Source organism: Panicum virgatum, chromosome 8N (genome assembly GCF_016808335.1).
Source record: "Panicum virgatum strain AP13 chromosome 8N, P.virgatum_v5, whole genome shotgun sequence".
Lineage (NCBI taxonomy): Eukaryota > Viridiplantae > Streptophyta > Magnoliopsida > Poales > Poaceae > Panicum > Panicum virgatum.
In genome coordinates this window covers 49,139,039-49,152,114 of record NC_053152.1, presented here as the reverse complement: position 1 = coordinate 49,152,114, position 13,076 = coordinate 49,139,039, and the positions used below count along the sequence as shown (strand labels likewise).

The window sequence follows — 13,076 nt, the reverse complement described above, 5'->3', positions numbered from 1 at the left end:
CATCTCGGTATCTTCTTTCGTGGGCACTGATGGGAGTGACGCCAGCGGCTCTGAGAACCAAAGGCCATGACCGGGAGACCTTACATTAGATCCTAGAATTAGAATCCATTATATATGGTTCATGATCTTCTCGTGCATTGACGACATCTATGCATGCAGGTTACGTATTGCTACACGTATATGCAAGAACAATGGAAACTAGCACATTGTCACGTTCCATGGAACCAAACAACATGCCCCAGCCACAGACAAGCAGCTGCTTTCAGAAGGCATCTGATATTTATTTGACCACTAAAAATAAGTCTACCAAATGCAAGTCAACATGGAGTGTAAACAAAAACAATTATACACGGACATTACTGTAAAGCCAGCAAAAATGATATCACTACTTAACACCTTACTAACAAAATGTATTGGCGTCGGTATGTACAGCTCACATAAATCCACACAAAGCCCTCCATTCACCCTGATCTTACATTCAGTTCAGTGCAGAACAATAAGCAACCAAAGGAACAGCCAACGAGCATAGATCACAAATCGCTTTATCAAATTAAACCTTCCAATTCCATAGAACATTTGAGGAACTACGTCACTCTACTTCCAAAATAAACAGAGAGTTCATACAAGTTAAATTGCACTTCCCAATTTTCCTGCTCTTGAGTCAGTCAGCTCTGTACATAATTATAAAGGGTGAACAGAAGGAACGAGACAGGTATAGACACAACCCATGGTGTAAGGTCTATCGCTCCGCGATGCCCCTGGAGGTTAAAGAAAGAAATGATAGTTAGGGCAACCAGAGGTAAAGAGTTTGAATATATATATACTGACCAAATAAGTGCTTCCTTATTATTTTCTTCCATCTGAACCTCGATTTGTTTAAGCAAACGAGATTGTTCGTCCAAGCCAGCTAAAATTTTTTCAAACTTTGTTGATATTCGTTGGTGCTCCATGGTGCTCCTCGAATGCTGCACGAGTATGAAGAATATATTTGTGTCAAAATTGCAGAAGTATGAAAAAGTAGAGTCGTGTCAAAATTTCAGAGTATAATGATGCCCACATTTTGATGGGCATACTGAGTCCCCAGTTTCAGATGCTCAGATTATTCAGGCAATTCCAGTCACACCTTTTCCTTTTACACCCATCTAGCACTTGCACATCCAGGTTCCCCACTTGTAATCATTTTTTATCATCAACAATCAACAACTTATAATCATTTATTCACCTAAGTCATTGCATACACCTATGTTTAAACAAGACAAGAGTTTTACAATGTCTGTCTCTAGTTTGCAATCAATCACAGGCGAAGACAGGATATACTCTGTAAATTTTTTTGAAGTAAATATACTCTGTAAAATAAAAGGCGCAGCAGCCACCTCTGGCCTCCCCTTCCGTCCCCGTGCAAACCTAATCCTAACCCCAAACCTAACACCATGTGCAGTAGCTGCAGAAGAGCAAGACAACAAGGAGCTGCGGACCTGCTGTGCAGTTAAATTCGACCGAAGAACTTTGACAATTTCAGTGGACTCGAAGTCCAGTAAACCCCAAAGGCCAACAAAATTAATGAACTTTCTGAAGACAAGACAGCAGGTGGTCGATTAACATAGCCGACCAGCAACGTGGATCAACAGATCGCACGAGTAGACCTATTATTCCTGCCCCGAATCGAGGAATCCATGGGTCAGCTCGCCACTTCGCCCCACCTTGACATGCCCTAACCAGTAGAGACCCCAGAGGGAACAACAGGAGGGGACTGATTACCTCGGTGGGCACGGAGCTGCTGAGGAGGCGGGTGCTGGGGCTCAGGTCCTCGATGATGGCGCGCTTTTTTGGGCAGTAATATTTAAAATTCATTTGTGCTGGCAGTCAGCAATGCGGACAGGGAGCACAGTAAAGTAGAGAGGTGCCTAAGAAAGCAATCCAATATGCCCAGAAGGAAAGGCCCAAGTATTTTGACTGCCCAAAAAAATGAATTTTAAATATTTGGATTGTATGCTGTTTAGATATTTTGACTGTATGCAGCATGAACTTTTGAATCGCATGCATTTAAAATATTGGAGGAATTGTCTTTGGGAATCCTTTCTTGCATTCCAGTTGTTGCTATGGTAGTGTATGGTACAAGATTTAAGTTGGACATTGTAATTGTTGTGGCATGCATATATATTTTTGGGATGTATTTTTTCTATTTTATTTAATTTTATAGGTTGTGTGCATCCTAGCTATGCAAAAAACCAGGATGGATCTTAGTATGACTGTACTATCACCTTGATATAATTGTCTAAGATGATATGCGCCTTAAGTATGGCAAAAGTCCGAATACTCCCTAAACTATTTTTTGTTTCAAATTACCCCCACAACTATGCCAATTAGACCAATTCACCCCTTAACAAGATTTGTCCTTTTTATTTATCCTTGTACAAGTGGATTCTTAAGTTCAAATTTTGTAGGACTTAAGTATTCATATTCATTCTTAAGTTCAATCTTTTATTTATCCTTGTACAAGTGGATTCTTAAGTATTTATCCTTGTACAAGTGGATTCTTAAGATATTATGAGGCAACATGAAGATATATAGGGTGATTTGATCCAGATCCAGATCTAGATGCAGCTGAGGTCATCATTAGGCATTGTTCATTACATCAGCTGGCAGCGGTAATACATGAAAGAGACTTAGTTCGACTGACTTCATTACTACAGATATGGTCATTTCAAACGACCTATCACCGCCGGTTTGTTTCAAACCGGTGGTGATAATATATCACCGCCAGTTCGAAATGAATCCGGCGGTGATGACCACTCATCACCGCCGGGTCGTATTACGAACCGGCGGTGATAGATTTTCGAACATCACCGTCGGGTCGTAAAACGAACCGGCGGTGATGGTTAGACATCACTGCCGGATCATTTTAGGTGCCGGCGGTGATACAAATTTTTTTTCTTTATCTTGTCCCTCTCCCTCTCCCGTCAGTGTCCCTCTTCCTCGTCCATCTCCTCCCTCCCTTTCCTGTCTCCTCCTCCCTTCCCTCCCCTCCCCTCCGGCCATCCCCTCCCCATCTCTTCCTTCTTCCTCCATGGGCCCCCTCCTCTCCTCCTGTCCCGCGCGGCGCATGGATCCCGTCCCTGCCTCTCCTCCCGTGCTGCGCGGGATGCGGACGCGACGGCGCGCGGTGCTGCGCAGCGTGGCGGTGGTGGGGAGCAGCGGCCGGCTGTGTGCAGTGCTGCGCGGAGTGGTGGCGAGGAAAGGTGTGGCGCTGCACGGTGCGTCGCGGCTCAGCGCAGCGGCGGCGGCGAGCAGCGGCCGGCCGCGTGCGGCGCGTTGCGGAGCGGGAGCTAGGAGCGGCACGCCATCCCGGTGCAGAGGCACGCCCCTGCCCTGAGCCCCCGAGGAGTTGTCGCACCGAGCCCAGGTAACATGAACACAGCCAACCTGCAAGATGTTCGGCAGAATGCCTCACAAGATTTTTGCCTATTAGGCTGAAAAGCTGCACCAGAGCAGTTTAATATTTGTTGGTATAATACATCTTTTCTCTGAAAAAATCATTATAGAGTAACAACATTAGTGTGCGGATATCTTCATTATATCACAAAGATAATTAGTGGATGAATTTGCCCTATAGTGAAAACTTTTGGACATGTTTTCTATTTCCTACTGCTTCACTTTTTACTGAGATTAATTATTTTAGAGAGCCGGTTTGCATGATTAGTATTTAAGCTACCTTTGATATGGTAATAACTTTTTCCAACTTCATTTGTGTACTCCATCTACTAGTTTAAATATAACTAGAAAACTAGGCGCGGCTTTGCCGCGCCCTATCGGATCAGCCATTTGTGCAACTATAACAATGATTGTGTTGTTCTTTACAGCTTCCTGTAGAAAAGATTTCATTTATCTACGGCACAGTTAGTTATCTAAAATCTTTACATTTACACAGTTAGTATATCACAAGAGAGGAAGGGTGGTGCATGAAAGGGTATATTTTTTTTTCTGAGAGAACACATGTAAAGAAGGTGACAAGCCCACGCTACTAAGCTCGTCATGTAAGTATATAATTCAGAAGGTGAAGGTTCTAAAAGCTACCATAAAATTAAATGTCAGCTTATTTGCATGTTGCTCATGGTGACAAGTTTTTTTGGGTCTATGGGCAGTAATTTTGAATATTATCTACTACTACTTGAAGAGATGTTGAGTGTAAAGTAATAAAGACTACTTGAAGGTGGGTTGAATCTGACTGACATCAATCTTAGGGATGACCTCAATGGAATGCGATAAAAGTGTCCGGGGATCACTTAGTGTTTTGTTTTATTTATATTTTTTTACAAATAATACGTCTATCAGTTTAAGCTAGAATAATTTACTTTTACTCACAACTCACAAGGAACTAATATAGTATGTGGATAGCATTCTGTTCATGTGATCGTACCTTTACATGGTCTATTCATCCAATCTATAAATGTCTCATGCTAATGGTGTTTCATTTACAATTAACAAGGATGATGTGGCTCTGGATATCCTCCAACATGATCCCTTTGCAGTAAAATAGTTGCAGCTCTCTCAGACTTGCATTTTGTTCTTCGGCTAAGGTTGTTGTGCATGTATTTCTATCTTTTTACAAATGTGATTGTCTCATGTCTTGTAGACATTTTGCATGCTTTTCTGAAATTTGAAATCTTGTATGTTCTGTCCAATTTCCATGTAATAAGTCACATTGTTAATTTCTACAATCATATCAAGTAGTGCCCAACCAGAGAGTAATGGGCAGCCTGTTATTAAGTTTGCTACAGAGAGACGCTCAAAACTAGGCTTGATGTATGAACTCTTTGTTTTAATTTTAATGTATGAACTCTTTCATTTAATCTCGATGTATGAGCTCATGTGATTGAATTTTGCTGCTATAATCATATATTATATATGATGTACAAATGGTGCAATATTATTATACGAATATATTTTTTTTGATGGGAAAATGGTCTTCACCGCCGGTTCCATCCACAAACCGGCGGTGATGAGCCCTCCCATCACCGCCGGTTACACCAACGACTTAAATTCAACGCCCCCTAAACCGGCGGTGATGCTCATTTCAAACCGGCGGTGATGGGGGGCGCTGGAGTAGTGCTTGAATCTAGCTTTCTAATAAACTTCCATGTTTATCTGTGTAACCAAAGTTACCACACTTTGCAATCGTGTGACCGGACGGAACCCACACGCAGGTTCCTTGCTGCAAATCATATTGGATTTTCAGACTTGGGATCATCAACTAGCAGTAGATCCAATCAACCATGAGCACTACGTATATGGTCACTCCTGCTCGAAGTCAGAGATTCCTCAAAGCTAACTATAAGCCAAATTGCAGGCGTTACATGTGGTCTGATCCAGATCGGGCCATGAAATGCGCCACGTGGTTCCCAGCGGAAGACTTAATAATTAGATAGGCCAGTAAATATATCCCAAAGTCCGAATATAAGAAATGAGAGAGTTGGCTCGATAACTCAAGTCGTTATCAGTTGAGAACTGCTGATGCATGCAGATCCAATGTCAGAATAGAAAGGAAAAAAAAATAACACGTTTGTGCTCGTTCATCGGATCCCTGCGACGACGCAGAGGGAGTGGAAACTTCTATTTAAGACGACGACGATCAGTTGCGAGAAACCCCAACTCATAAGCTTTCCAGAGCAGCAGCCATAGCAGGAGCCCAGCTTTCTGAGTGTTTGGAGCAGCGGATGACCTTTAATTTTTCTCGTAGTGCTAACTGATTGACCACAATGTTTTCCGTTGTGGTAGTAAGCTAATCTGGTTACTTGGTGTTTGTGAGTGCAGCTGGGGGTAGAGCCGGAGCTGGACCGTTGGCGTCATCTCCGGAGCTGAAAACTGTTTTTCCATGGCCCCACCGCAGTATGCTCAGTTACCTTATTAATTAGCTTCGTATTATTAGAGTAAATTCTTCCATTTTGGACCATCTATTTGTTACGCCGTGATATTAATAATTTTTCTAGTTTGAACCGCATCTTTAACTAAACGACATTCCACTTTGAAGAACTGCATACAGATGTCAAAATTTAACCAAGGGCCGGGGTTTTCAAATTGTCACCACATGTCGTAACATGTATACATGCAGGTTGCTGCTTGCTAACAAGGTGGCTGTCATCACGGGAGCCGCAAGCACAGTCGGCAAGGCGACTGTCCAAAAGTTCTTCATCAACGGCGCCTCGGTCTTCCTCGCAGACAAGGAGCTGGACAAGTGCAGAAGCTTCGCAGACGAACTCAAAAGGAACAAGGACCCTAATGACCAAACCACGCAATAAGTGGCTGAAGCAATGGCCTGCGACACGAGCGACTGGCTCAAGTTCGGGCACGAGATCGAAAACCTCAAGGACAAACACAGGCGCCTCAACATCTTCTACAACAACACCGACTTCAACCACGTGTCCGCCTTGCCGAGCGACAGCAAGGCCTTCGAGAGCACCATGGCGGCCAACTTCCAGTCCGTCCTGGACAGCATCAACCTCGCCGGCGCCGTGACGAAGAGCCAGAAGCACAGGGGAGGCTGCATCCTCCTGAGGAGCAGCACCATGGGTCTGCTCGGCGATGTCGTGCCGTCAGCGTACAGCATCTCCCTCGCTGCGGCCACTGGCGTGATCCCGGCCAAGGCGGCGGAGCTGGCGGGGCACGGCGTGCGGGTGAACGCCATATCGCAGCATGCCGGCGTGCACAAGCGCGTGCTGAGGTCGATCTTCCCCCACGCCGAGGATGACCACCTCGAGCATATGATCGAGAAGTACATGATGACCAGGACGGCGGCCGACGACGACGTGGCCAACGCAGCGGTGTACCTCGTGTCGGAGTACGGTAAGAGACTGACAGGGAACAACCTCATCCTGAACGGCCAGTTCACTACTCCTTAGTGTGTGGCCGGCCGGGGAAGCTTCCCAGCACAGCTGCGTGCAACTTGAATTATATTTTCAGACCCCACTAGTTGTTTCGCTCCTTATTGTTCTCCGAATTGAAGCCCATCTAGGCCCGTAGATGCAATCGGTAAGTTTCAGTGATTAATGACGACCGTATGCGACTAATGTGTGTTTTGAAGGAAATAATCTTTGCGAGTTAAGTCTCATATGAAATGTGAAAGGAGATCCCTCAAAATTCATGATCAAATGATTCACGGACTCAAATTTTCAAGAATAAGGACCATTCTAATTTCAAGTGTCACAAGGAGATGAAGGACACTTGATTTAGTTTGAGTTTTATAGATTTAAGTTAGTGATCGTACTATTAAGAGGGGTTCTCGGGTTAGTAGCTTGACTCAAGTTGATATGGCCTTAGAAATAATGCACACTTGCTAGATTCAGTTCAAGACAGCTCAAAGAAGTCAAGACAAAATACTTGGAAGAACAACAACTCAAACAAAGAATCAACTCCAACTCAATTCAGCTGAAAACAAGCAGATTCAGTTGCACCGGATACACTGGTGCCTCAGCACCGGTCCATCCGATGGAAACCGGAAACACCGGTGACATGCCACCGGTGCATCCGGGCAGTGCAGCAGGAGTTGGGTGATAAATAGACAGTGTCACCGGATACTACGGTGACCCCGTGACAAAGCACCGGTCTATATACATAGTCATTACTCAGAGAGCTTGTTTTTGGGGTCTGGAACTTCTCTACTTCATCGGATACATCGGTGACCTAAATCAAAGCACCGGTGCATTGACATAGCTATTCATCAGAGACACTACAGTTGGATTTCAAGGAATCTCTTCAGCACCGGATACACCGGTGCCTCCTAGGAACATGCTGTAAGGATCACCGGGGTGTCCGACCCTAGTGGGGGAGGGGGTGAATAGGGTCGCTAATCGCTTTTTAACCTAGGGCTCAAACTACTTGCATAAGATAAACCTAACACGTCATATACATGCTAGTTATGACTAAGGTTTATCTTTGCTACTCTCTACTTACCCCAAAATACTTGCAACCTATAGCCAATCCTAAACAAACTAACTAGGAAAGTAAAGGCACGCAAGATAAAGTAAATGCGGAAACGTAATATGGTAAGTAAAGATGTAAGTGCAAGAGGGATGCAAACTCCCAAGTAGACACAGTCATGTAACGTGGTTCGGCACAAACGCCTACATCCACGGGACACCGAGGCTCTTCCGATCACCATCTTGCACTACGCCACCGAGGCGATGCCGGCAAGCAAAGGCAAGTGCCCACAAGACACCGAGTCTCGTGCACCGCCACCGTCTCTCTCGGTCACCCAGCCGAAATCCACTACGGAGCTTCTCCACCAATGAGGGGGTCTCCTCTTCACCCGCACAAAGTGTCGTTGCCACTCCACACCAAGTCGGAGGGTCACACGACGGATCACAAGGATTGGTTGCCGCAGCAAGACTTCTCTCAAGGGAGCTCTCGCAAGAACTAATCCCTATTACAAGCACTAAGCACTCTCACAAGTGTGCTTAAGCCTATATGATGTACAATGAAGCTCTAAGGTAGTTGGAGATGATCTTTGGCTCTTGTATACTTCCTTGGTCTCCAACACTCTCAAATGAGCCATGGGGTGGCATATATATAGCCCACACACCCCAAACTAGCCGTTGGAAAAAGACTGACAAAAAACGCTATCACCGGTTAAACTGATGCTCCCGTTTTTTTCATCACCGGATTAACCGGTGAGTGCATTTTCCAACTAGCCGTTATACTTCAAAGGCTACCTCAATCGACCAACGTAATAAACCGATGCAGCGTCGGTTCAACCGGTGAGTGTAGTTGCTGAAAAACTAACTATCTGGACAACTGCACCGATGTTCACTAATATCTAGCGTCGGTTCATCCGGTGTATAGATTTTGCCTCAGCTGCTGAGTTCATTGCATCGACGTATTCAACTTCCTGGTGTCAGTTCAACTGGTGTTACCAAAACTCCCAGACATGCTCCAAGTCAATGCACCGACGTATGTAATTTTCTTAGCGTCGGTTCAACCGGTGATACTAGAATATCTCTTTCTTGATTGTTTTGACTTGGTTTCATCACGGTCTCTTCAATCTTCGAATCCTTTGGACCGAAGAGGGCCTAGCTACGCATATCTTCTCTTTGTCATCACTTGAACCTAAAAGAGTGAGAATGGTCATCTTAACAATCATATTAGTCCAAGTGTTGTGTGTGTCATCAATCGCCAAAACATTATATTGAAATATGGCATGAGAGGCTATTTTCGCTACACATGCACCGGTGCGTCTCTGACAGTCTGTGCACTGATTCAGATGTCAACGGCTACAACTTGGCTTCAGTGTGACTGGATACACCGGTGCTATGGCCTCGGTCTATCCGGTGCCTGCGACTTTTGTGTAGATTGTTGCCAACGGCTAGGGGTGCCTCTCCACTCTATATAAGTCAACCCCCTGGCTCATTTGTGGTGCCTTTGACACATTGAATACCTGAGGCCACCCTAGAGAAGAAGAGAGAGGTGTTTGGAGCCATTGATTGAAGATCTAGTCTTTGCAAGTGATCCAACAAGAAGAAATCAACCATTCTTTGAGTAGCAAGTGTGCTAGTGCTTAGGGCCATCTCGGTGAGGGTCAAGTGAAGCCTTGAGAGCTTGTTACTCTTGGTGTTTGATGGCACCTAGACGATCTTGCTGATCAGGTGTCTCTTGGTGAGCTCTTGGAGATTGTGGGAGCCCCAAGAGAAGGTGATTGTACATGGTGTGAAGCTCGCCATTCCGGAGATGAAGAAAGAGCATTCTTAGTGAAGACTTGCTTCTTGGTGATGCAAGGGAGCGATACCCTTAGTGGGTGCTCCAACGTGGATTAGGGGGGAGCGTCAACTCCTCGATACCACGGGGAAAAAATCCGGTTGTCCCGTGTCCCTCTCATTTCCATTACTAGCATTTCATATTGCTAAAGCTTGTTCTTGTGCTTGTTTGATCTCTCATTGCCTAGATTTAATACTTGCTAGTTTGCTCTCTTGACTAGGTTGCATACTTGTTAGTGTGATCTTTCTTAAGGATGATGAACATGTTAGTGTTTTATCCTACCTAGTTTGATTATGCTAGTGTGCTCTAGTTGATAGAATCAAACTTGTAGATTTGGCAACACTAGTCTAGGATAAGGACTCGATAGAAATTCGAAAAAGTCCCCATTCAACCCCCCTTCTTGGGCCTCGATCCTTTCAATTGGTATAAGATCTTAGGCTCTCTTTTAATAGGCTTAAAAACCTAGAGAATGGCCCCGGGGAGTAGTGGACCACCCAAGCTCGATGGGAGAAACTGTGGCTATTGGAAAGCTCGTATGGCGAGTTATCTTGAGTCTCTTAATCCTCTTTCTTGGGAGGTCACCGAACAAAGTACAATGCTAGAGCTAAGAATGCTTTGTTTGATGCTATTAGTGAAGAAATCTTTGCTAGGGTGCATAGCAAGAAAACTGCCCATGAGGTTTGGAAAGAGCTTGAGACCATTCATGTAGGGTCTAAGAAGCTCCATTAAGAAAAATACCAAGTGCTTAAAGCGAAACTCAATGAGTTCAAAATGCTTCCTAGTGAATTAATTGAACAAATGTATGCTAGGTTGAATGTACTTGTTGAGGACATTAATGCTCTTGAAATTTCTCCTTTGTCTAGTAGTGACATCATCCGGAAGATTCTCCACTCATTACACAAGCCCAAGTACAACATTGTCACATCCTTGCTCTATGAGAAGGATCTTGCAACATTGGAAGTGAGTGATGTTGTTGGCAAGATTCGGTCTCATGAGATGTTTCTCTTGGGCGACATTGATCCTCCACAAGCCAAGAAGGACCTTGCACTCAAAACTAAGAGTGAGCACAAGTCAAAGAAGAAGAACAAGGGCAAGGCTCCTTCACCAAGTTCAAGTGATGATGAGGCTAGTGAAGAATCAAGTGATGTGGATGAAGACATTGAGCTTGCTCTTCTCATGAGAAAGACAACTAAGATGATGTCAAGGTTAAACAAGAAAGGGTACAACTATGATCCCAAAAAGAATAAATTTTGTACCCGGAGAAATCAAGACAACACCCACAGGATGTGCTACAATTGTGGGAAGTATGGGCACCTCTCATATGATTTCCCCGAACCAATCAAGCCCAACAAAAAGTAAGAAGATGAGGGCAATCAACACAAGCACTCAAGGAAGAACCATGAGAAGAAAGACTCAAGCAAGAAGAGGTCTTTCAAGAGAAAAGAGAATATCAAGGCCTTCCTTGGAGAATGGGTCACCGATGGCAAAACCTCAGGTGATGATTCAAATGATGATGAATCCAAGAAGACAATTGTGGGAATCGCCATGCATGATGATGATGAGCCACCTCTACCTCCACCACCAATGTGCTTCATGGCAAGAGGTAACAACAAGGTGAGCGATGATGAGTACTCCTCTAGTGATGAAAGTGAAAATGGTCTATCACCTAATGACTTGCAATCCATCCTAGATGAGCACCAACAAGTGATCAAGAAGTATAAATCTAAATGCAAAGTTCTTGAAATTCAATATGCTAAGCTTAAGGCCTCACATGAAGAGTTGCTTATTAGAAACAAAGAGGTAGTTGAAACTCATGACACATGCATTGTTTCTAGCAAACAACTTAGAGAGGAGCATGACAAATTACTTGCTACGCACAATGAATTAGTTGTCAAACATGATGAAGTAGTTGTGCTTAATAAGTCACTTGTCTCAAGCAACAAGAAACTTAAGCTTGATTATACTAATTTGAATATGAAATATCAAGAACTTGATCTTGCCTTTGATGCCATGGATGAAGAACTAAATGCAATTAAAGAGAATGGCATTGAGGAAAACATGATTACTTCTTGTGATGATGTTGTAGTAGTCTCTCACCCTAGTACTTGTGATCATACTTTTCCTACTTGTTCAAAGACTAATCATGATAGGGAGAAAGAACTTGAGAAGGAACTTCAAAGTATGACCAAGTGCATGTACAATATGACAAAGGGAGCAAGCTTGCACAAGGAAATTCTCTTCCACAATGCAAGGCACTTTGGGACAAATGGACTTGGATCCTTCCCCAAGCCTCCAGAGAATTGTCCAAAGTTGCCGGAGCTCAAAGCATGCTTCACCAAGGAAGTGGGCTCCTATTGTCAACATTGCCAAGTTACCAGGCATCATACAAGAGAGTGTCCAATTCCTAATTGCCCTCTTCCAACCTTGCCTCCTAACTACAAGTCACAATTCAATGATCATCATTTCTTGATAAGCAAACTTAAAAGTGGCAAGGTTAAGGAAAAAATCATTGGTACCCAAGAAAAGAAAAAGCTTCCACGTCAAATATGAGTTCCTAAAGCTTTAGTAACTCATGTCAAAGGACCCAAAGTTACTTGGGTTCCCAAAACTCAAAAGTGATTGATTTGTGTGTAGATGAACTACAAAACCGGTGGAAAGCATTGGGTGCTTGATAGCAGATATACACAACATATGACCGGCTATGTAAAGATGTTCACCTCACTAGATGAAGATGTGGGCGATCATGAACATGTCACCTTTGGTGATAACTCTAAAGGAAAGGTGGTAGGTTTGGGTAAGGTGGCCATAACAAAGGATTTATCTATCTCTAATGTTTTGTTTGTTGAGTCGGTTAGTTTTAACTTGCTTTCTATAGCTCAACTTTGTGATTTAGGACTAATATGCACCTTTAGTGATCAAGAGGTTGTAGTGACAAGTAAAGAGGACAAGAGCTTAATCTTCAAAGGATTTCGACATGGTAACATTTACCTTATTGACTTCTCATCTAATGATGCAAGCTTGGCGACGTGTCTCTTCACCAAGAACTCTTTGGGTTGGCTTTGGCATCGCCGTATTGCTCATATTGGGATGAGCCAACTCAAGAAGGTCTTCAAACGAGGTATGGTGGTTGGTGTTAAAGATGTTACATTTGACAAAAACAAATTGTGTAGTGCTTGTCAAGCCGGGAAGCAATTTGCATCATCATATCCCATGAAGGCTTACTTGTCAACATCAAGAAGTTTGGAGCTACTACACATGGATCTCTTTGGACCAACCACCTACAAAAGTCTTGGCGGTAATCTCTATTGTCTTGTAATTGTTGATGATTATTC

The 13,076-nt window shown here is 43.8% G+C and overlaps 1 protein-coding gene and 1 long non-coding RNA gene across 2 annotated transcripts; one reads left to right on the top strand and one right to left on the bottom strand.

The window, feature by feature from the left end:
- Nucleotides 1–413: 413 nt before the first annotated feature.
- LOC120685586 lies at nucleotides 414–1,822 on the bottom strand. Its single transcript, XR_005679648.1, has 3 exons — nucleotides 1,759–1,822; nucleotides 829–965; nucleotides 414–758 (listed from the first exon to the last, which is right to left on the bottom strand). It is a non-coding gene; the product is annotated as an uncharacterized LOC120685586 (long non-coding RNA).
- Nucleotides 1,823–6,308: 4,486 nt separating this feature from the next.
- On the top strand, nucleotides 6,309–6,896 carry LOC120685216 (short-chain dehydrogenase reductase ATA1-like). Its single transcript, XM_039967027.1, has one exon. The coding sequence runs from the start codon at nucleotides 6,309–6,311 to the stop codon at nucleotides 6,894–6,896; it is 588 nt and encodes a 195-aa protein (XP_039822961.1).
- Nucleotides 6,897–13,076: the final 6,180 nt, after the last annotated feature.

Coding starts and splice junctions, on each gene's coding strand:
- LOC120685216 (XM_039967027.1), top strand. CDS start 6,309: ATGGCCTGCGACACGAGCGACTGGCTCAAGTTCGGGCACGAGATCGAA.